At 49.5% G+C, this 21,805-nt stretch overlaps 3 protein-coding genes across 7 annotated transcripts; 1 reads left to right on the forward strand and 2 right to left on the reverse strand.

Annotated features, from left to right (window-relative positions):
• Nucleotides 1–1,983: 1,983 nt before the first annotated feature.
• On the reverse strand, nt 1,984–3,282 carry LOC131592713 (noggin-like). The gene has a single exon (XM_058864424.1). It carries the CDS (start codon nt 3,251–3,253, stop codon nt 2,516–2,518), a length of 738 nt encoding a protein of 245 aa, XP_058720407.1. The 5' UTR covers nt 3,254–3,282; the 3' UTR covers nt 1,984–2,515.
• Nucleotides 3,283–3,410: 128 nt separating this feature from the next.
• On the reverse strand, nt 3,411–21,794 carry ANKRD54 (ankyrin repeat domain 54). 4 transcript variants are annotated; one of them, XM_058864423.1, is made up of 9 exons: nt 21,493–21,632; nt 21,101–21,148; nt 16,624–16,717; nt 16,113–16,184; nt 15,657–15,704; nt 15,414–15,538; nt 14,425–14,532; nt 13,685–13,755; nt 3,411–3,862 (listed from the first exon to the last, which is right to left on the reverse strand). In XM_058864423.1, exons 2-9 carry the CDS (start codon nt 21,113–21,115, stop codon nt 3,664–3,666), a joined length of 732 nt encoding a protein of 243 aa, XP_058720406.1. In that variant the 5' UTR covers nt 21,116–21,148; nt 21,493–21,632; the 3' UTR covers nt 3,411–3,663. The 4 variants fall into 4 exon arrangements, with proteins under 4 accessions (XP_058720406.1, XP_058720403.1, XP_058720404.1 ...); XM_058864420.1 differs by having other exon boundaries at nt 3,425–3,862; nt 16,624–16,722; nt 21,493–21,794; XM_058864421.1 differs by lacking the exon at nt 3,411–3,862 and adding an exon at nt 10,184–10,458 and having other exon boundaries at nt 16,624–16,722; nt 21,493–21,793.
• On the forward strand, nt 3,893–9,322 carry LOC131592709 (galanin receptor 2b-like). 2 transcript variants are annotated; one of them, XM_058864416.1, is made up of 5 exons: nt 3,893–4,519; nt 5,047–5,124; nt 5,742–5,853; nt 5,992–6,113; nt 6,694–9,322. In XM_058864416.1, the coding sequence occupies exons 3-5, from the start codon at nt 5,764–5,766 to the stop codon at nt 7,586–7,588; spliced, it is 1,107 nt and encodes a 368-aa protein (XP_058720399.1). In that variant the 5' UTR covers nt 3,893–4,519; nt 5,047–5,124; nt 5,742–5,763; the 3' UTR covers nt 7,589–9,322. The 2 variants fall into 2 exon arrangements, with proteins under 2 accessions (XP_058720399.1, XP_058720398.1); XM_058864415.1 differs by having other exon boundaries at nt 3,894–4,519; nt 5,742–6,113; nt 6,694–9,319.
• Nucleotides 21,795–21,805: the final 11 nt, after the last annotated feature.

A 21,805-nucleotide genomic window follows, 5' to 3' on the forward strand; every position in this document is an offset into this window, starting at 1 on the left:
GGCAGATCTGACTGCTGCAATTCCCCACTGAGGCAGGGATGTTTCCCAAAATCTTTGCAACTTGTGCCACCAGCAGCTGGTTAGGGAAAGAGGACATGGGCTAGCCAAAGCTCCGGTGCTCCTTTCTCTGCTCACTCTCAGCTTGGTCCCCAGCTATAATGCTTTCCCAATTGCTTCAGTGGTTCCAAACCTGCCCTGGTAAAGACATCTTGCCCCAGAGAAGGCCATCAGGCAGAGGGCAAGCTGAGGTGGTGGAGGCCAGCAGCATGGTGAGAGGATCTGCACCTGACTGAGGCCAAGGCCAGGAGCAGAGCAGGTGATGGAAACCTTTAATTTTCTTCCACGTGGCAGGAATCTCTGTTCCTCCAAGTTGTGCTGTAGTATTTCAGCATTCAAAAAGGCATGAGTGGGACCAGTGGGCATCTCATAGGATTGCTTTGTTTGCATCAGTTTTGCTCCAGACTGGAAATTTTATGTCCTGGCAGCTGCCCATGTGCTGAATGAGTAGCTGCAGCCACGCACAGATTCTAGCTGAAATGCAGTGTGCTGTGCCTGGTTGCTGGAGCACTGGGTCATATTAGCAAAGACCTGCTCTGAAGTCCTAATGTGTCACTAGGCTGGCAGGGAGCAAACTACAGGGCAGTAGTGTCTGACCTGAGCCAGAGTGACTGCAGGAGAATCCAGGATTGTAGGGCTTTACAAGGATGCAAAGGACAGGGGAGAAATACGTTCTGTAGATTCTACAGGACTGCAACCAAACCCTGCTAGAACAGGCGGTAGTGTAACTGTGTGCTGATTTTGTTTAATTTTCCATCTCCACAGGCCCTGAGCTCAGCCTGCTGATAAACTATGATACGGAGTTCCCTTTCGGTGCTACTGGGCCCTCGCAGTGCTGCAAACCCCTTTCAACAGGCAGTGTTTTGGCATGGGGGATGTAGTGGGGAGGGCAGGGAGATGGCTCTCAGGCCCTTCTGCGGCCTGGAAGAGGTGAAAGTTCAGACAGATGGGCTCAGGCACAGGAAGGTTGAGACCCTAAACTGAATCACTGCTGGTTTGAGCCCAATGCACGTGCACCCCTTGTTCCCCCTACCTGCACACCTCCATTGCACACCTGTGCCACCTTCCCTCACATTTCTCTCCTGCTGGTCCCCAGCCCTGGTCTCCCCCTCTCCCCTCGCCTTCTGCAGGCATCTCTGCTGGTGCCTCCGCTCCACTCAGGGTGGACAACCCAAGCAGTTTAACCCTGCTCCAGCTTTCAAGTCCTCCTCATTGGCAGAGCAGCCCTACAGATGTCTCTCTGCTCAGCTGCAGGCCAGAGCAGCAACAGCAGCCTCCCTCCTGTGATGCTCACAATAGTTTTTGCATGTGCACGTGGGCTTGCCCTTCTGCTCCCCTTCTCACCACATGCACTGACCCTCTCACCTCTGTACCTCTCGGGTCCCTCTGCAGCCAGCTCCTTGCACTCTCCCTGCTTCAAGGCCAAGCTCAGCAGCAGACTCTGGAGCTGTCTGGGGAACAGACTGTGGAGTGCTGGAGTCCTGGGAAGGCAGGAGGGTCAGGTGATGGCACACTGGTGATGAATAATGCTGTACTCATTGACTTGTAGGCATCATGTTAGTATTGAATTGAGGCAAATCCTCCTGCTCTTTATTGCTTCAAGGCCTTCCAGCCTAGGTCTGATCTACAGCTCTAGGCAGCTTTTAGCCCAGAAAGCAGAGGATGTTTTGCTGAGTGGAACATAGAGGCAGATGCCAGTTTTTGAGGATGCAGTTCCCACCCTGGGCTCCCTGACCTACCCCATACCCTGTGTGCTGCTCAAGTAGTCCTGAGTCTGGAGCTGTTACCCTCAGCACTGTGGGATAGCTGAGGGATCCATGTGTTTCACCCATTTTACCTCGGAGTAGGGGACTATCCTATCCCATCCCATTTTCATACACACCTAGCCCCAAAAATGCTTCCAGCCCTGGGTCATGGTCCACCCCCCACTTTTTCTACCCTCACTAGGCTGCCTTGTTTCAGTCCCAAACTACCCCACTGATTCACTCCAGCCCCTCTCCACACTGCTGTTTCCACCCCAAGCAGTGACCCACCTCTACCCTTTCTCTGCTGGAATTCCCTTGCCCTGCTTCCCTGCCTGCAGCCCCACCCAGGCAGGCAGGGATGCCCCAGCTTGGACTGAGAAAGTCCTGGTGCAGACAGAACTTGCTGTTCAGTGCCATCATTTTTCCATCCCTCATCCTTTGCTGGAGATGAGCGCTGCACAAGGGCCTCCGCTGGTGCCAATGCCTCAGGGGGCTGAGGGGCAAAGCAGCTGCACCCCCCACCCAGAGGTTTCAGCAGGGAGACACAGAGCAACAACCACAGCCATCCCCACTTCCTTCCGGGAGGTTTATTTCTCTCTGGGGGGTTTTCCCCCAGCTCCGAGGGTGAGTCCAGGCAGACGTTTGCCTTTTCTCAAGCCTTTTGGCCGCAAGAACAGGCAGCGGGAGGCACCTCCGGAGCCCCCGCAGCCCCCTCAGCGGCAGGAGCACTTGCAGGCGGCCACGACGGGGTAGGGGATCTGCCGCCAGGTGCAGTTTGGGGGCCCGGGGTGCTGCGGGGTCCAGCAGTGCCAGGCCAGCAGCTTGATGCGGGTGAGCTGTGCGGGCCGGCAGCTCATGCCGGGGGGCCAGGAGCAGCCGGGGGACCCGGTCTCGCACGTGGTGTGGCGCACCCAGCGGGGCCAGAAGACGGGTCCCAGGTCGACCCAGGCGGCGGTGAGGCGGCAGGCGGCCCGTTCCACCAGCCACTGCCGCAGGCGGCGGGCCAGGGCCCCCGCTAGCTCTGGGGGCAGCTCCAGCCCCTCCGCCTCTCGCCACAGCTTGCGGTGATACCGCCCGGCACCCTCGGCCAGCTCCCTGCTCAGGGATTCCGGGTTCTCCTCGAGGATGCTCCCGTTGCGATCGCGGGGCTCCTCGGTCGCCATCCAGAAGGGGTCGAAGGCCGAGCCCAGGAGCCGGCGCAGCCGCCCGGGGCGCAGGTGCCGGGGTTTGGGGGCGTAGCGATAATCCTCGGGGGAGAGCGACAGGCTGTAGGGCCGCACCGGGGCCGAGGGGTGGCCGCGCAGCAGGTGAGCGGTGGGGTCAGCGGTGCTGGACGGTGGCAGCAGCAGCAGCTTCCGAGGTTCCTCCAGAGGCGGCGGTGGGCCTGGGATGCCCGGTGGTGGGAGCAGGCAGAGGAGGAGGAGGAGGCAGCTGCGGTGCGGTCCCTCCATGGCGAGCAGCACTGTGGCAGCACGGCTGCAGGCTTGCACTCTGCCGCATCCCCTGGGTTATCACCGCGTCCCGATGGTGGCCTTCCCCTTTTCCCTGGTTACAGCGGCTGATAGGGAGCTGGCGGGGACACCTCGCTCCTTCCCAGCAGAGGGGCAGGTGGGGGGGAAAAGCTGCATCGTCCCTCCTGCCTCTGAGCCAATGGGGATAATTTGGGCTGCTGTGGAGGGGAGCAGGCCAGCACCTCCTTTTCCACATCCTGCTCCATCATTGGAAGAGGAACCCACAACCTTCTCAGTGAAGGGAAGCTGGTGGTCTTTGAGTCTTACTTGCTGAGAAAGGATCACTGAGCTGCACCTGGAAGTCCTCAGGGCATAGGTCCTGTCACCAGGATGGACATGGCAGCAGAGTGTCAGGGAGGGAGGGCCGTGTGGGTCACTGTCCTCTCCTGGCACATCAGCCAGCCCCCATGTGTCCCAGGCAGCTGTGATGGAGATGGACCTCTCTGGAGGTGGCCATCCTGGAGGTCTTGGCCTCCGTCCCATACTGCAGTATCAGTGGAGCGGATACCTGGACTGGATGGAATCCAAAACCTGCTTTCTCCTCCTTCCCTAGGTCAGAAGTTGTAGGAGAGGCTCAATTTGTTCAGTGTTATTAACAATTAATTAATAACAGCTAGTAACAGCAATTAATTGCTCATCCCCCAGAGGGTTTAGGACCCTATATTTTGGGGATAGGGCAGGGATGAGGCTCACAGTGGTGGGATATTTACATTCCCCCGAGGTGCTGGACAACACATCCTGAACACCCAGCATCCAGAGATGGCTGCTGAGGTCCAAGGGGCTCTTTCCCTCTCCATCCTCCCTTTTCCACCAGAGAGTAGTGAGCTTTCTCTCTGCCACTCCCTTCTCTGCAGGAGGAGCAGGGAGCAGCTGAGCCTGCAGGAAAGCTGGGCAGAGAGGAGTTAACTCCAAACCCAACCTCAGGGAGAGGGAAAAAAAAACAACAGAGAACTATGGATCAGCAGCAAGAGCAGAGGGAGGGAAAAGGGGGAGTCAGAGAGAGAGGAGAGGAGCTCCAGAAGGAGAGAGAGCAGAGCTGGTGGCGAGCAGAGGGAGACAGCAGAGCACCAGGCAGGAGTGACTGGGATGATCAAGCTGCCCAGATAAACTCTTCTATGGTATGCATCCTCCTGCTACCATTGTGTGGGCTGGACTGGAAGTCTCCCCCTGAGCAAGTGGCAAAGCTGCAGGCTCTTCCTCAAAAAGGTGAGTGCCAGCTTCTAAAGCTGAAAGGCAGCCTCAGGCTCCCTGAGCAGAGACACCCTGGTGCATTATGCATGCCCAGAAGGAGACAGGGCTCCTCTGCTTTAGTGAGGAGATCCCATGGGGCCAGATGGATAAGCTGGAGGGTAGCTATCAGTAGGGCAGAGTGGACCAAAGACAGAGGCAGGGACAGTCTCTTGGTGTGGTACACAGAGAAGCTGGGAAGCAGAAGTGGCGTGAGCTGAGGGATGCGGGAGCATGGAGCGGAGGAGGTTGCATGACCCAAAAACAAGTTAATTGCTTGTCAACAGTAGCTAGATAACAGTGTCTTTCCTTCCTTGTTTTTGCTCAGAGAAGGACAATTTGTTCTAATGATAGCACAACAAGGGGAAGGTTTATTTGGAGATAAGCTGCTGGTGTTCTCTGCCTGAGCAGTGTTACTCAGGGCTGGAGGAAGTTTTGCAGCAAATCACAATACCTTGAGCTGTGATAACAACAGGCTCCTTCACAATGATCATGTTGTATTTCACGTGGCTCCAGGGTCTCCTCCACATCCTCACCTACCTGCTACCATCCAGCCCTTGACCACTTCTCAGCATCAAGAAAAGGTGCGTTTAGTTGCCTCTCCTCTCTGGAGCATAACTACTGCACAGGGAGCAAGGAGCAGCCAGCTCCAGGGTGGAGGTGGTCTCAGCTTAAGGAGTTCCCTTGGGGTGGGAATGTGTTGGGCTGCTGTGGGGTGTGATCCAGACGCTAGGTCCCTGCTGCTGGAGGTGACACAGCCCTGGGCTGAGTGTGCTGGGACCACTTGCAGCCCATGGGAGCCTCCTACCCCATGGCCCTGTGGCCAAACCCTGTTGAACACCAGCCAGGGTTTAGACTCCCCAAAGCAAGCAATCCCAAGAGGTTTAGCAGCTTTGGGAATGTAGGAGGAATATGTGTGAGGCCAGGGGGCAGGGCAGGAGGGATCCTTTGGGATGCTGGGAGCACAGGAGATGTTCTGATGGCAATGTGAATCCAGGCAGGAGAAAGAGGCTTCAGCTCTGCTCAAGCCAGGCAGGTGTATGCTGACTGACCACAGCAGCATTCTTTCCAGTGATGTCATGAGGATCTTGGTGGCATCATTTAACCAGCTGGTTGGGATTGGCATCTCTGGGAGCAATGTGAGAGTCAAAGGCTGAAGTCAGGCACCTTGGGGCCTATTAATCCCTTTCTCCCAATGCAGGTCCCTGCAGTCTGACAGGAAGATGCCAGGGGGATTGAACATCTCTTCTGACAGCCCAGAGCTACGAGCAGCAGGGATTATTGTGCCCATCATCTTCTCCCTCATCTTCCTTGTGGGTACTGTGGGAAATGGGCTGGTGCTGGCTGTGTTGCTGTGGAATGGCCAAGTCAAGTACTCCACCACCAACCTCTTCATCCTCAACCTGGCTGTGGCTGACCTGTTCTTCATCATCTGCTGTGTCCCTTTCCAGGCCACCATTTACACCCTGGATGGGTGGCTCTTTGGGGCCTTTGCCTGCAAGGCTGTGCATTTCCTGATCTACCTCACCATGTATGCCAGCAGCTTTACCCTGGCTGCTGTCTCTGTTGACAGGTAAGTGTCCCCAGCCCTTTGAGTTCTGCAGCTCAGGTGCACTGTGTTTGCTGCTCTTGGGCTAACGGTGGGAGAAAGGCTGCTACTTACCCTGTTGGGTGTCCTGTAAGAAGCAGGTCAGGTCTCCCCAAAGGTCTGGCCAGCAGAGTCAGTGTCCCCAGCTCCCCATGCTGTCCCCCTCTACCAAGCCAAGCTCTCAGCCTAATTAATGTGCTCACTTGGGAAGGAGGGGAGTCCACTATGCATGAGCAAGAACAGCAAAACCCCCATGGGCAGCAACACAACTCAGAAGAAACAGGAGAGTCCTGCTCCTATCCTTGTCTTACCTGGTTCAAGAGATACACTGCTTGCCCTTCCTGAGCTAGCGCAGCAGAGTGGATGATAGAGATCCCAGACCCAATGTTGGAATGACCCCGATATTTTTGTGAATTCACTGTAACCCTCACTCACAAAAAGGTTTGGGAGGGAAGAGATGGGTGGCTGCAAGGGAAGGGGTACACAGATGGCAGCTCCACAGGGCAGGAGAAATACTTCATCCTCACCCATGTTGTGTTTTGCCTCTCCTTCTCCTCCTTGCCAGGTACTTGGCCATTCGCTATCCACTGAAGTCCCGGGATCTCCGCACGTCCCAAAATGCAGGAGTAGCCATTGTGGTAATCTGGTCACTGTCGCTGCTCTTCGCAGGGCCTTACCTCAGTTACTACCAGATAATCCATTATCACGGTGTGCCCATCTGTGTCCCTGTCTGGGAGGACCAGCGCCGAAAGGTTCTGGACATCCTCACGTTTATATTTGGATACCTGCTGCCTGTGACCGTGGTGAGCCTGGCATACACTAGGACCATCAAGTTCTTGTGGACTTCTGTAGACCCCGTAGAAAGAATCTCAGAGTCTCGGAAAGCCAAGAGTAAGGTCACCAAGATGATTGTCACAGTGGCCATCCTGTTCTGCCTCTGCTGGCTGCCCCACCACCTGGTCATCCTCTGCTTCTGGTTTGGCCACTTTCCCTTCAATCGGGCCACTTATGCTTTCCGCCTGGCTTCCCACTGCCTTTCCTACACCAACTCCTGCCTCAACCCCATTGTCTATGCCCTCATCTCCAAGCATTTCCGCAAGCGTTTCAAGCAGGCCTTCACCTGCCTCTTCTTCCAGAACAAGATCAGGAAAAAGAAGAAGAGAGTTGGAAGGAAAACCCGTATGGTCAATGTGGGAAGAGGTTTTGCCAACAGGGCAGGAGCTTCCTATGGAGGCAACACTGAGGTGACCCAAGTCCCAGAGGAGAACACCAGGAAGAGGGACCATGAAGATGCCAGTTGTGCCAGAGCAGGGACTCGGCTGGTACAAGATGCCATAGTCTCTGTTCAGAAGGAGCTACTGGAGGAGGAAATTTTGGCAACAGCTGGCCATTCCCTAGATGTGACCCCTCTAAAAGGAACTGCTGGACAAGACAAAGAAGAAGCCTTAGAAAAGGGCTAGATGGGAAAGAGAGAAGTCTCCATTCGCATCACATTTTCTGACCACATTGGGGTGGTTTTGCTTTCCTCCAGGATCATCATGCCCAAGCCTTATCCCCACTGAGATGGTTTTATGTTGCCAGTGAGAGATGAGCTCATTCAGACCCATTAAACTGAGTTCAAGTCCCCCAGAACTCCTCAAATGCCTCCTCCATGATCCTGTAGCCGTGTCTGAGATCTGCCATTATCCCACCTCAATATTCACAGTAAACTTTAAGTGGCTACAACAGCTTTCCTTTTCTCTGATTAAGAATGGCGTTTTATTAGTGCTGTGTGGATCCTTAATATGTAACTCTTAACATGTGGCAGATCTGCACCTATAATTTCTTAAGAGAAGGTGAAAGATGGGAAGCTTAGGAAAAAGTGTTTAGGGAAAGCTAAAGTGACATTGTGGGACACCCAGACTTCCACACTGAAGCTGGGAAACAATTACAGGTTGTCATGGCACTTGTAGGTATCCTGAGCCCTGCATGGGCTACAAAATCCTCTGATGTCCTCATTTGTATGTATGTATGGTGCTGGAAATTGTGTCAAAAATAAAGGGGTTTTGGCCCCAGCCAGTGCTATAGGCATTGTCCTGGGTGACATCAGGAAGCTTGCAGAGCTGTGATGTGCATGAGCAGAGCCATGATCTCCCCCTTATTTCTCTTCTTTTTCTGTTCCCTACTTCTGTTTGCGTAAATCTTCCCTTTTTGCTTTGTCCTGCCCACTCTTAATTCCCAGGTGACATGGTATTTCTAATGCTCACTGAAGCTGTTGTATGCCTTGCTGGAGCTCAGCTCCAAGGACATCCCTTTTTCTGTGCAGAGGCTAACTGAAGAGGAAGGCCAACTGCACTGGGAATTAGTTTTCTTTTTCTGTTCAAGTGCTTGATGCTGCTTTCTGCACTTTGAGCCTCCCTTGCCTCTATCCCTGTTTCTGATTTTTCCACCCCTCTCCTTTCCTGGCAGCTGCCACTCCTCTACGGCGAATGTCTTTCAGAAATGTGTCCAGTGTGCCTTACCCACCTTCCTGGGAACAGCGAGTTCTGCAGCCACCCTCTGCACATGATGCCATGGCTGCTGGCCAGCTCACATGGCCTCATCATTTCTTTAGGTGAAGATTCATTCCACAGCTCAAAGCATTGGAGGGAGAAGGGAACAGCAGTCAGGAACAATGGCACAGCTGGATGCTGCCTGCTCTTGCCTAGAAACAGCTGGGCTGTTGCTCACCCCTGAACCTGCTCCTCCTGGTCCCAGCTTGCAAAAGGAGAAGATCAGATGAGGACTGACTGCTGCACATTGGGGTGAAGCCCAAAAGAAATAGGACAGAGAGGTCAGGGAAGTTCTTGGGGAGACGGTGCATTTAGCATGGCAAGTGGCTGCAAACCCTGGGCCTCTTCACTAAACTCTGTGTGGTGCTAAGCCCCAGTTTTGGGGAGCACATGAGCAGGAAGGGCAGGTGCTGAGCCTGGGATGGGAAGGCTCTGGAGCCAGAAGCTAATTCCTGTCTATCCAGTACCAGTGTACATGCTCCAACTGGTTTCTCAGCTCAGAAGCAGAGGTGAAGCAAGATGTCATATCCTTGATATAAGTCAGGTTTAATTAAAACTGAAGGAGTTTGATTGCTGCTTTCCACGCAGCCTTCCCTCCAGACTGATTGGCATTCTGCAGTCTCTGCTCCCAGCTTCTTGCCTTAATTAATGACTCTTTTCTCTTATTTTCTATTCTACTTTTCATTACTCAGGCTGATAAGCTCATATTTAACCCTGCAGGGGCTGGTTTGCCCACATCAGTGCAGTGCTGCTGTTCCAAGATCTGGAACAGGATAGATGAAATGGGAGAGGTGTGAACAGGTCAGAGCTTTGCATCTAGTGGCAAGCACTAGCTCTTCTCTGTAGAGTAACTTGGTCCTGCCAACTGTGTGCTGATTCTGGTGTCTGGCATCTCTCTGGCAAGTGTGACATGACCCTGATATCATTGGGAGGTGTCAGACCCAGGTGCCAAGAAGCTCATCCTGCTAACTCCATGTGCAAACCTGGCAGCCCTGGGAATTCTGGTTATTTGCTTTTGGGTTTAGCTGCTGGTTGCTAATCTATGACCAGCCTTAGCAGGCTGCCAGCTGATTATTTTAATTCTTCCATGTGCTCTCTTCCCCGCTCAGAGATTTCATTAAAAACCCCAGAGGAACACTGTTTGCCATACCTCCTTTATCATCTTCCTAATCAAAACTTGCTGATTCCTCCACCTAGTCACCCCATGGGCCCTGGCCTAGGGCTGCTCCCCAAGGCTGGCCAAGGTGCAATGCACGAAGAAGGCATCTTTCTGTAAGTATCTTTCAGTGATGGAAGAGATCTTTGCTCACAGAGTTAGCAAAGGAAGCAGATGAAAGGATGAGAAGTTTGCCCTAAAGACACTTCATGGGGCTTCCTTAGCCGCACAGATAATTGCTGTGCTGGATTTGAAGTCTGCTAGGAAGGCAAAGGTGGAAGAAATAAATGAGTTTAGCTGTTGGAGATTAATTATTTTGGCTGCTGAACAGCTGAACAAATTCTTGATGTTCACACACATTGCAGTGTGTGCTTTGCATTTGATTGAGTGGGTGAAGAGGCTGCTCCAGTGAAAGGTCATTTGCTTAGTAACATTCATGCAGCTTTGCTGGAAGGCCTTGTCAGGACTGTTGCTTCTGCTATGGCTCCTCTGTGAGACACAAGCAGGCTCTCAGCCGTTCACTTGCTTGAGGCAGATCCTCAGTCTGGCTGGTTTTGGCTGCATCCTACAGTGCAGCAGCAGCCTCAGAGCCAGGGAGGTTGCTGCTGGGTTCAATGGCTGGAAATACTGCAGATCACCCGCTCTGAATTAGGAGGGGAAGCAGAGTGTATTTGAAGGTCAGGTAGTGGTGAGAGGGAACCAAAGCCTAAAGTCCCAGTTGATATCCCAGTCCTGAGTACAGGGACTAATCATTGCTCCTGAAAGGATCTGGGGGTGCATTTGATGGTGTAGGACAAAGAAAATGAGGAGTTTGGACTGATTTTAATGGCAAAATAAATAGCAGTGGGAAACCTCTTATTCTCCATTACTGCAGCAGACACCTTTGGGAGATGCAGAAAACTGCCACCAACCTCAAGGGTTGTGCAGGGAAATCTGGCACAGGGAGCAAGGCCAGAGAAAAGCTGCTGGGAGAAGCTGAAGCCTCTAGGCTAGAAGCACGAAGAAAACCAGGCAGTATGTCAGTCAACAGCTCTCAACACAGTGGAAAGCCATGATTCTTCCTTCTCTGGAACAGCTTTTTTCCTGCCCAGCACCTAACTCTCATTCTGGGTACAGCTGCTGAGCATGACAGGGTAGTTAAAGCTCTGGGTATGACTGGCTGATGGAAAGAAATCTAAAACTTTTCTCCATCCAGTGCCAAACACGTGATATGGCTCAGGGCAGCCCACAGCTTCAAGCCCTGAGGCAGGAAAGCAGAACTGACTGTGGTTTATTCATAGAATACAATTCCTGCATGATACATTTTTTTCCCCCACTGAAAACCAGATGCGTTTTTCTTATCTGGTGTTACTGCTAAAGCAGTGGCAAAACTTCCTATAGCCATTTGGTTTTTTATTGCCTCTCCTAGCATTGTGGAAGCAGTGCTGCAAAAGAAGCAAGACAACTGCTCCTGGCTGGCTGCAGCAGCCCCATCTTTCCCCTCTGTCAGGAGCTGTTAAGATAAAACGCAGCACCAGGCAAGACAAAAGCCTGGAGAGCTGTGGACAGCATCACATGTGCTGAGGCTAAAAGCTTCACTCTGAGTTTCAGCTAGATGTGTTCCTGGGTTTGAGGTAAGCTTCTAAGAAGTGTCTACTTAGAGACAACATCAGCAACTGAAGTAACTGCAGCGATAAAGAGCATTTTAGCCACGTGCTCTTCAGGCACCTTAATGGTCTCCTCAGCAACAAGGCTGCTGAGGGCAGAAGCACTGGCAACTGAGTGTATGTGGACATCAAGACTGAGTTGTAAAGACAGGAAGAAACAAGTTCAGTAAAGACTGGGCATGAAGGTCACCTGCTGGAAGTTCTCTGCCCTGCCCAGATGTCCCTCCCTATCCCCTCATCCTCTTGCTGTCTCTTCACAGCACAGCCGTTTTTTTTGGCAGGGGGCAAGGCATGATTTCTGCCACTGGGCAAGGCTGCTTTTCCTCTCTACAAAGTATCTTCTGGCTTGAAGCACTCCTGCTGGGATTCTCTTTCATCTGTTTGTACGGTTTCACAGCAACTACCTAGATTTTAAATTTGGATTTATTGGCTGTGGAAGTAAGGATCAAAAAAAGGTCAGCCAGCAACCCCGTACTTCGATCTTCAAACAGAGTGGTGTTTGAACTCAAACAACTTTGTGTTGTCACTTCTGATTTGAGGACCAGGTATGAGAGTAGTGGTTAGTCCAGTGCTGTGCAGTGGGGCCTGGAATACATGTAAAGAAAGAGGAATGGGCTGCTCTGAAAAAAAGAACTTGGCTGAGGAGTTGTAAAGGACTGACAGGATTTTATTGTAATTGAAAATACAAAAAGGTCATATTGTCTCCCACCCTCTTGGCATCCTTCCCATCTAGCACATTATAATGACGTATCAATATGCACAGTGACAGCTCCAGCCCAGCCATGAGACTGTTGCTCCCAGCTCTGTCCTCCAGCAGCCCACAGATGAACCCATCTAAAAGCCATGCCTATTTCTGGTATCTCAGCTTTGAGCAGAGATCCACTTAGCCTCTTCCTGGACAAGAGGCAGATATCACAGCACATGCTGACCTAAAGATCTCTGAAGAATGCTCTGAACTGTGGCTGCTGCATATTTAAGCTGAATCCTAATAATAAACTCTTTCAAACCAGCAACTCCGAAGCTGTGGGATAGATATGGCTACCATGATGTGGTACACAGGTGGGAACTCAGATTACTATTGGCATGTTCCTGCCACCCTGTTACTGTTGGTGCCCTATCAACAAGATTTCCTGGATCCCTGCTCCACAACAAAGCAACCTAAATCTTCATTGCTAACCACAGTGGGCAGAAGCAAGAGAGCAGCAAGAGCATTTCCCTGCATCTTTCACAGCTGCATCACTTCAGGCTCCCAGCATAAGCCATAATTCATTTCTCACACTACACTTAAGGTTCTCCTGTCACAACTGGACCTCTTGCCTGAGACTGCCAGTAACAGGAAACAAAAGTTTGCTATGGTGGTTTTTTTTTTTTGCAAGATGTAGATGTCTGACTAGAACTGCGTTAAGACTGTCACCCTCCAATTCTTATTCTCGCATGATGGCAGCTCAGACCTGCTAGCTGTGTACCTGCTTATTTTTTGCACGCGTTAAACTGCAATATTAAAGCACTAAGTTGCAGCAGACTTAAAAATGTGCTCAGTGAAAGGTGTTACTCTAGCCATGAAAAACTTTGTATCCCACTTGTAACCAGACATATTCTCTGCCCTCTGACAGCAGACTCAGAGAAGGTGAGGATTTAAGCCTCAGTGCACCTTTAAGGCAAAATGTTTGCTCAGCTTCTAGCGTGCAGAATTAAATGTGTGTTCTTCTCATAGCACAAAGCCTTCTGCTGTTCAAGGCATTCACTTTCTCCCTCATGCAGTTTTGCAGTATGGAGGTGGTAAAAGGTGCCTGTTCCAAGCATTTCTATGATGCTGGCCAGCTGCTGAGTGCACTAGTCAGGGCTGATGGCATGGCTGCACATGGCATTGGTCACTGCCTACATTGAACTGACATACTTGAGAGAAGGCAAAATATCTCTGGAAAGGGTACCCTATTCATTGCCAACCCAACTGGTAAAAAGTAGAGCAGCTCTTTTATCCCAAAGTCACAGCTGCAGCATTCTTGTCTGTTGCCTTTATAATGCAAAGCCTGCTGCCTCCCCGTGGGGCAGCTGTGGCAGCACCAACAGGAACAGCCTGAGCACCACTGGAGAGTCAGTCTGGCAGGAACAGCTGCTGGCACCAATGTTTAGCCAGCAATCTGGGAAGCAAACTTCAGCTTCCTTTTCTTCTCTCTAAGGCTTCTCCTGCTACTTCAGGAAGATGATTTGGCAGCCCATTACCTGTTGTCCATCTTCTGCATCTGCAGGCTGAGTGACGTGAAGCTGGCCAGGAGATCTGTAACCTCATCCACCTGACAGAAGAATACAGATGGCCATCAGGGAGGGAAAATGCAGCTGTGCAGCCAGCCACCACCACAGAAGAAACCCCCATGCAGCAGGGACTACCCTTGCACTAGAATTGCCAGTAATGCCTGTGCTGAGCTTATACTAGGACAGGATCCTTTTGGTGCCAACAACCATGCAGAAGGGCTACTATCCTCATGATCAAACAAGCCCTAGTCTAAGACAATGTGAGCTTCTCCCCATTCTTCAGGTGATGCTTGACCTCCACTCTGTGTGATTTAGCCAGTCCTTAAAATACAAGCATGTTGTTACATTACCCAAAACTCTAAAAATGGTGTCAGGGCTGTTTCCTCTAAGCCTATTTCTAGGGGCCAGTCTTTTGCAGGAAAAAAACCCAGGCCCTGCAACCCTGTGTGGTTGTGCTGATCCTAGCCTTAAACTGACTGTGCCCTCAGTCCATCTGATTGTCAGCTTCCCTGCTGCTTGGCACTGTGATGCTTTCTGCACTTTGAATTTTCACCTAAAGGAGTACCATGAGTCATCATGTAACTTGCTCACTCGACCCAATGTGAGCAATAACCATGTCTTCAATGTCCCACTGCTCACGCAATTGCATTCTCCTAAATGCAGGAGTCCCAACGTAAGGGGGTGAGTCAGAGTAGCTCAACGCTGCCTACCTGCTCCTTTGTGCTAGTCATCTGTAGCCTGGAGCAGAGATCATCCAGCTGTTCCTTTTGCTCATGCCTCCCCAGACGGTCCAGGTATTCCCGCAACATCTGGATAATCTGAAACAAACAGGCATAAGAGGCAAACATCAGAGAGCTGCACCAGACTGGGGTGTTTTTACAGGAAAAATTAAATTGCAATTAAGTTGCCAAACACCCAGCCTGAAAGATGCAGCACATGGCAGAGTACATGATCGTCTAAAGAGTAGAAACCAATCCAGGAGAAGCAACTACATGGCACTAATGGCAGCATCAGTGTCCAGTGAGTCACCAGAGGCTTTCACCAGTCACAAATGGACTAGTTGAGATCCTTGTGCCTGGTTAAGAACAGGGAAGAGAGACAAGCCCAGCTGAAGGTCTAGCCCTGAAATCACACAACTTTTTTTTATGGCTAGTTAGCTTCCTCACTGAGAGGAGCAGAGACTTCTAATTCCAGCAGGATCTGCTTATACACAGAGGATAAAAATCCTTGTGTCTCTGTGGCTCCTGAAGCGAGGCCCACGCCCCATGCATTTGCAGGCCCAGGAGTGCTTTCCTATTCCATGCCTCCATATACTGGAGCAGGGTAGACTGTGATAGGAATACAGAGCATGTGTAGACCACAGCTACAGCCTCGTGCTGTGGTCTCTCTCCTGCCACAAGGCATCCGTCTTACATCATTGTTGAAGAGAATGCTCCATACAGCCCAAGAGTTCAGACACTCAATGCATCCTTAGCTTACCAGAGCTCCTTTCCAAGGGAGGCCGTGGAAAAAAATTAATTAGAGGCTGGGAAAAAGGAAGGTCTCTGAAAACAGAAGTCAAACTCTTCCCACAGCAGTTAAGAGCAGTTAAGAGACAGACATTTAAGTGGAGTTACTACAGACAGGCATTTAAGTAAAGGGTGCAGGAGGCTGCCAGGAGCTGCACCACCTTACCAGAACATGGGACTGTTTCTTTTACCTGCTTTACTTCAAGGCGTACAGCCTCCAGGCTGTGGGAGAATCCCTCCTGCAGGATATTCAGCTTTGATTTAGCAAGGTGCAGTGGGGTTCTGCCAGCTCGATCCAAGGCATCAACTCTGGCCCCTGCAAGATGCACAAGCAGAGACAGTGAGGTCTGTCATCAGGATTTGGTGTCCTTGGGAAGTATCAACAGGGCAGGAAGGGTTATAACAGGCTGTAACTGTTATAGAGGAAATGTTACCTCCGCGCAGTAGGGTGGTGATGACAGGAACGTGGTTCGTGCAGGCAGCTGGGGAGGGAAAACACAGAACACACAACTCAGAGGTACAAACAAAAATGAGTTTCTGCTCAAACACAGAACTTGCTGCTTCCCAAAGGGCTTCTTTGCCAGGGGAAAGACTAACGGCCCAAATGCTAAGGTGACCTCCCACTCAAGCCTGAGTACTCTATCTGGAACAGATCTTGCACTCCTTGGGGCTGGCAGAGGGAGGGAAAACAATTTTCTCAAACTTTTTCTTTGATTCTAAATCTTTGTGAGGAGTGAATTTAATGAAATGCAAAGAGTCCCTCCTAGGTCCTTAAATTTGGGGATGCATTCTGTGAGGCACAGGCAAGAGGAAGGTGGAGAAGGAAAGGAACAGTAAGGAGGTTCTCACCTCACTTCTCTGCATGCAAAGCTCATCTCTGTGGCACTTACCCAAGTGTAAGGGAGTATTGCCCAGCCCATCTCTCTGGTTTGGGTCAGCCCCATGGTCCAGAAGCAGTTGGACTAGAAACAAGGAAACAGAGCCACATCAGTCCCTTCCCTTAGCCCCACAGGTCAGGCCCACATGGGTCACAGGTCCATGTGGCACCACCAGGCTGCCTCACGGGGGCTTCTGTTCAGCTCATCGGCTTCCTTACTGAGACAGGGACAGGGGTTTGCACAGCAATGCAGAAGGACCCAGCACAAAGCCACGAAGTGCCACTGCTCCTGGGCTCCCTGATGCGAAGAACTGGGAGGAAGGACACCCTCCAGAACAGCCCTCGAACTGGGAGGTCCTGCTCCCCCTCCAGCAGGCAGACATGGCAAGCCCTGGGGCCAGAACTGGCAACTTTGACACAAAAGGAACAGAAACACCTCTGACAGGTGCTGAATCAAAATAAAGAGCACCCTTCAAAATCCCTGCCCCAGAGAGGCTGGAAGACAGACCTCCCCCCCCACTCACCGATGTGATCGTTGCCATTGCAGGAGGCAAAGTGCAGGGCTGTCCGGCCTTTGTCGTCCGCAGCACAGGGGTCCGTTCCGTCCTCCAAGAGTTGCTGCACTGACAGAACCAAGGAGAAGAAAGCAGGTGAGCTGAAGGGGCACCTGATCAGAGAGGGGGAATGCTATCTGCTCTTTTGGGGGTAGATACATGTACTATCAGCTGCTAAGTCATCTGGACTTGAACCAGTACCCTAGCTCAGCAGAACCAGCCTAAGCAGCACAACCTCCACCCTCTGATTCAGCCTTCACCACCTTCCACATGTTGCCATAAAAGATAAGCCAACAGCTCTAACGGCTAAACATCCACCTAGCCAAATTTTCAAGCTCCAAGGACAATCAGCAGCACATACCTAGAGAAGAATACTAAAGGATAGGAAGGACGTGGGGCTAACTCTTGGTTTTAGTCAGCTGCATCTCCGGCACTTCCCAAGCTAGAATTAGCATGCTGTGCTTACTACCCCTCCGTGGGCTTTCCCTGTGGATTTACATGGTCATTTTATGCACTTGTGTAAACTTTTGACATCAACATGGACCCGTGGTCAGAAGTTTCACAGTGTAACCACAGGTAGTGAGAAAAGTCACCTCTTCACACCTGTTTTGACTATGCCCCTTCCTAACCAATGGTGACTGCAGTTTGGGAAGCGGGCAGGGGAATGCACTGACCTGCCAAGAGCTGAGCAAAGAGATCTGGAAAGGGTGGAAAGATTAGGGGAATAAAAATAGCACCTACAGAAACATGTGTTAGGGGCAACTGTAAGGGCTGTTACTCCTGTTGTTTTGAGATCATTCTGATATATTATCTGGTGTGTAAAACAGAGCTCATTCCATAGCTGTTAAAAATGCTGACAGGTTCACTATATTTTGAGATCTTTAAACAGCAGATTTTTAAAAATTTTTTTAAAACAGATTCTACAATAATCAAGACTGTTTCAGGCCACTGAAAGTCAGCATTTGTGTCAGCTTCCAGACAGTGAATTATAGACACCTTTGAGATTCATCTTGTACATGTCCTACTTCAAAGTGTGGTACAGAACTGAAAGGAACACCTAAAAAGATGGAAGTGGCATTAACATGGAATGTTTGATACTTCAGAATAAAGACAGGAAGACTGACAGTGCCCCAGTGAGAACCATTAATAACTTTAGCTAACCAAAATAACTTTAGCTACTCTTCCTCTGAACCAAGTAGGAATGACATAACCTTTCCACTCAGTGCCACCACAGGAAACAGCAAAGATATTTACTTGTTGATGAAAAATAAATTAATCATAGCACACTTCCTCAAGTTGCAGAGTAAACAAAACAAAAGGATTGTAAACACAGGAACCTGTCTATCAAATCCAAGGTGGATTGAAACCAAGACTTTCATAAAACTGCATTCTTTCCTCTTCCTGTTGGAAACAATGTAACTTTTTAATAATTTTAGTTAGTGGCTTTAATTAACTTTGAAATTAATTTCTTTAACTAATCATAATCTATATATATATAATTAATTATAAATAGTATGTGATTTTTATATTATTCTTAGCCAGTATTTAGCAAAGCTGTCATAACATACTTTTGTAAGAACACACAGCTTGGAAAAACTACTGAAACTTTAACTTTTGATAAACTAACTCTGATATACTTCAATGAACAAGACCAGAGAAAGACGTATGCTTGGGGTTGGACATCTGGAATGTAGAATTTATGGACCACAAGGACTTTGCAGAAACCAGAATGTAAGGAAGGGGCTAACAAAGATTCAGTATATGTGTTGGAAAGTCCCTACCAGAGGAAAAAAGATACTAAAAAGACTAAAAATATGGACCAACTAGCATGAGAAGTGAGAAATCAATAACCCATAGAGGACAGAAAACTAATTAATAAAAGAGAATTATGTCATTTATAGCCAACGAACGTTAATTTCGTTGTTTGCTAGAAAGTGTAAGTGAAGAAGTTTTACATCTGTGTCTGAGTGGAGGCCAGAATTTTGTGAGCCACACAAATCCCTCCTGGCCAACAACAAAATAACATCTCACACACTAACATTAAAAAGAAAGTGTTAGAGGGTTTATTTACCCCAACAATTTTGGAGGATTTGGTAACAATTTACTGCTGACCCAGGTGAGACAACATTTGATGTTCCACAGACTTACAGGATCAAGGAGTTTGGTGCACACTGAAAGACTTTTTTTCAGGGAAATTTTTCAATCCTCTGATCCAGGTAAGCTCAAGGCAAAAACCTCAGGGAGTCTCTTAAGACAACACTGAAGGTTTAAAAACGTATACCTAATCATAAGCTTGCACCCTCTAACATAATAGAGTTAAGAAAGTGATGATATAATTGGCTATTTTCTATTAAAAGCAAGTGTAAAACTCTATAAGTGAATATAAATAGAATTGTGTTTGAGCCCCACTGCCTAACTGGAAAACTGTAACTGTAAAACTATATAAGTGACTATCAAAGGTGTGGTTTGAGTCTTCACCCTCTGTTTTGCCCACAAATTAGTCAGACACAGTCCTGCTTGCACAAAGAGCCACGTTGTGGAAGGGCTCTGCTCAGATGATTTTGTGCTTATTAAAGCCTATGGTATTTGTCAGTGCTGGAAAATGTGAGCATGTGGTAATGTGTGTTGTAAGTACAAATTAAGGTTGTATGAAAATTCATTTGCTGTAAGAGCGTTGAAGCCATTCTATGTTTACTGCGAATTTTAGGGCATTTGGTGTGTACTAAACGCTTGATTTTCAGTAATGTAAATTGTTAAATTTTTGATTTTGACTTTGCTCAGAGCTCTCTCTTTGGCATTAGCACAGCGGCTGCTACTGCGTCAGCGACTGGAATTGTATTTGTGTGCACAGAGCGCTCTCCTGTGGCGGTTTCAGTGATTGCTGGAATTTTTATTTACTGGGGCTTTTCGTTTTCCTTCTCGAACCGGGAAGAGGGGGAATATCCAAAAGTTCACATTTAGGTTGTATTTTGCAGCACTGCAAAGAATTTAAAAGCGATTCGTTAACTTGGACACAGTTAATAGAATATTGTATTCTCTGGTGGCCAGATTATCTATTAGATAATCAAGAAAAATGGCCAGTTCATGGTATTTTACACCAAAATGGTATTTTAAAGTTGATGTTATACTGCGAAAATAAAGAGAAATTGAATGACCATAAGCATTAAGCATATATAAGCATACCTCAAGCAGTGGTGAGACAAGTAGCCAAAGATAAACACAGAAAAACACATTGGGGAACAGAAGCTATTAGAAATAACTTGAAACATTAAGTAAGAGTGTAAAAATACCACAAATCAAAAGTGCAGTCAATAAGTGTAAAATATGTTCACAAAACAATCCACAGCCTTACAAAAGACTACAAAAAGAGAAAACTGTCTTGGAGTTTATAGGCAAATAGATTTTTCTGAGTTACCTTGACAAGAGAGTTATTGATACCTATTGGTTATAGCTGACATGTTTTTTGGATACAAAAATGTGTACATTCCACATGTTTGGGAACAAAGCAAGAGAAGTTACCAAGAGATTGTTAAAAGAGATAATACCCTGACTTGGAATTTCACTTGGAATGAATGATTTATGATATCTTAAAACAAGACACAAGCAAAATTTTTGCATTTTAATGTCTTAAGTTTTGCTAGATACCCAATGATTTAAGTGGAAGTAATCTTAAAGGAAAATTAAGATCACTTCCAATGGGGGGAATTGTTGGAAATGTCAGAACTTATTATTAATTTTAGTTAATTGTTTTGATTACCTTTTAAGTCAATAGTTTAGTCATAGTCAATAAATATTTAAAAACTATGAATAGGGTGTTATTCTTCCATTACTCTTAGCCAGCATCTAGCAAAGTTGTCGTCCAGTTATTTTTGTACGAACACAGATTGCAAAAACTACTAAAGCTTTAAGTTTTGGTAAACTAACTGATAAGCTTCAATTAACAAAGCCTGAGGAAGATGTAGTGTTGAGGTTGGACATGAGGAAAGCAGAATTTATGGACCACAAGGGCATTTTGCAGAAACCAGAAAGTAGGAGTCCAGCTCTGGCCATGGTTCTAATCTACTGGGTTATGCTGCCTCATCATACAGGGTATGCCTTAGATAATCCTAAATTTTCCACCTAAATCAAAGCATTATTCTCTTGCTGCTAACAACTGGGCAAAAGAACATACCAAACCAGCTGGGACAACGCAGTGCTGATTTTAGCTCCAGGCAGATGGAAAACTAACACTATGAACCAGGTGCAGTGAAAAAGTGAACACAATAACCAGCCCCACTCCGCTTAGAGAACAAATCCGGGCTTTAAAAAAGTATTTTCTAGATCTGAAGCACGTAAAGCATCCTGTCCACAAACTATCTGCACCCACTTCCTCCTCTCCTAAAGCAAGAGCCTTTGGTATGCAGCTCTTCCAAGAAGAGGTCCCAAGTGGGACTGAGGGAAACCTTACCTGTGTCCAAATCATTGCTATTGGCAGCTTCACGCAGCCTTTTCAGAGCTATGGAGAAAAGAAAGCAATTATAGACAGCAGGGAGGAAAAAGGCACGTTTCCCGACTGAAACATTCCATCCCGGTGCTCGAGTGCGGGGCCAAATCACGCTAATACTCCAGAGAACGGGAAGCAGATCAAGGCACCAGGTAGGAATCGTTCTCCTCGTCTCCTCCCTGCGCCGGCCGCGGGCCCGCCCTCTCCTGACGGGCACCCTCCCCTGGCAGCACCGGGGTGCCTTCCCCAGCCGCCCACCGAACCGAGCCCACCTCCCTCCCGAAGCCCCGTGCAGGGCCGGCCGAGGGAGGGGCTGTTCCGGAGCGGAGCAGCGGCCCCGCGCGCCCGCCGCTCACCGTGGGCCTCCTTGCCCGTGGGCCCCAGCCGACGGTGGAGGCGGGCGGCCCTGCGGAGGCGGCGGGCCGGGATCTTGCCCGCGGGCTCCTCCCGCTGCCACAGGACGTGCAGGTAACCGAGGGGTGCGCCCGGTCCCAGTGGCGGTAGCGCGATGTGCGGCTGTGGCTCTGACTCTGACTCCGGCTCCGGTCCAGGTCCCGGTCCCGGTTCCGGCCCCGCGCCGGGCGCACCGTCAGCTCCACCGCCGCCCTCCATCCCGTCACGGCCCGGGCCGGAGAGGGGCGGGGTGTCACCATAGCAACGGGGCGGGTC

This window comes from Poecile atricapillus, chromosome Z (assembly GCF_030490865.1).
Source record: "Poecile atricapillus isolate bPoeAtr1 chromosome Z, bPoeAtr1.hap1, whole genome shotgun sequence".
NCBI lineage: Eukaryota > Metazoa > Chordata > Aves > Passeriformes > Paridae > Poecile > Poecile atricapillus.

What these genes read in the sequence shown, in the direction of transcription:
- LOC131592713 (XM_058864424.1), bottom strand. Translation starts at nt 3,253, where the DNA reads ATGGAGGGACCGCACCGCAGCTGCCTCCTCCTCCTCCTCTGCCTGCTC.
- LOC131592709 (XM_058864415.1), top strand. Translation starts at nt 5,764, where the DNA reads ATGCCAGGGGGATTGAACATCTCTTCTGACAGCCCAGAGCTACGAGCA. An exon ending in GCTGCTGTCTCTGTTGACAG is followed by an intron (nt 6,114 to 6,693) that starts GTAAGTGTCCCC and finishes CCTCCTTGCCAG; the next exon opens with GTACTTGGCCATTCGCTATC.
- ANKRD54 (XM_058864420.1), bottom strand. Translation starts at nt 21,748, where the DNA reads ATGGAGGGCGGCGGTGGAGCTGACGGTGCGCCCGGCGCGGGGCCGGAA. An exon ending in CAATGGCAACGATCACATCG is followed by an intron (nt 16,185 to 16,623) that starts GTGAGTGGGGGG and finishes CCTTGTTTCTAG; the next exon opens with TCCAACTGCTTCTGGACCAT. An exon ending in TACGCCTTGAAGTAAAGCAG is followed by an intron (nt 14,533 to 15,413) that starts GTAAAAGAAACA and finishes TGTTTGTTTCAG; the next exon opens with ATTATCCAGATGTTGCGGGA.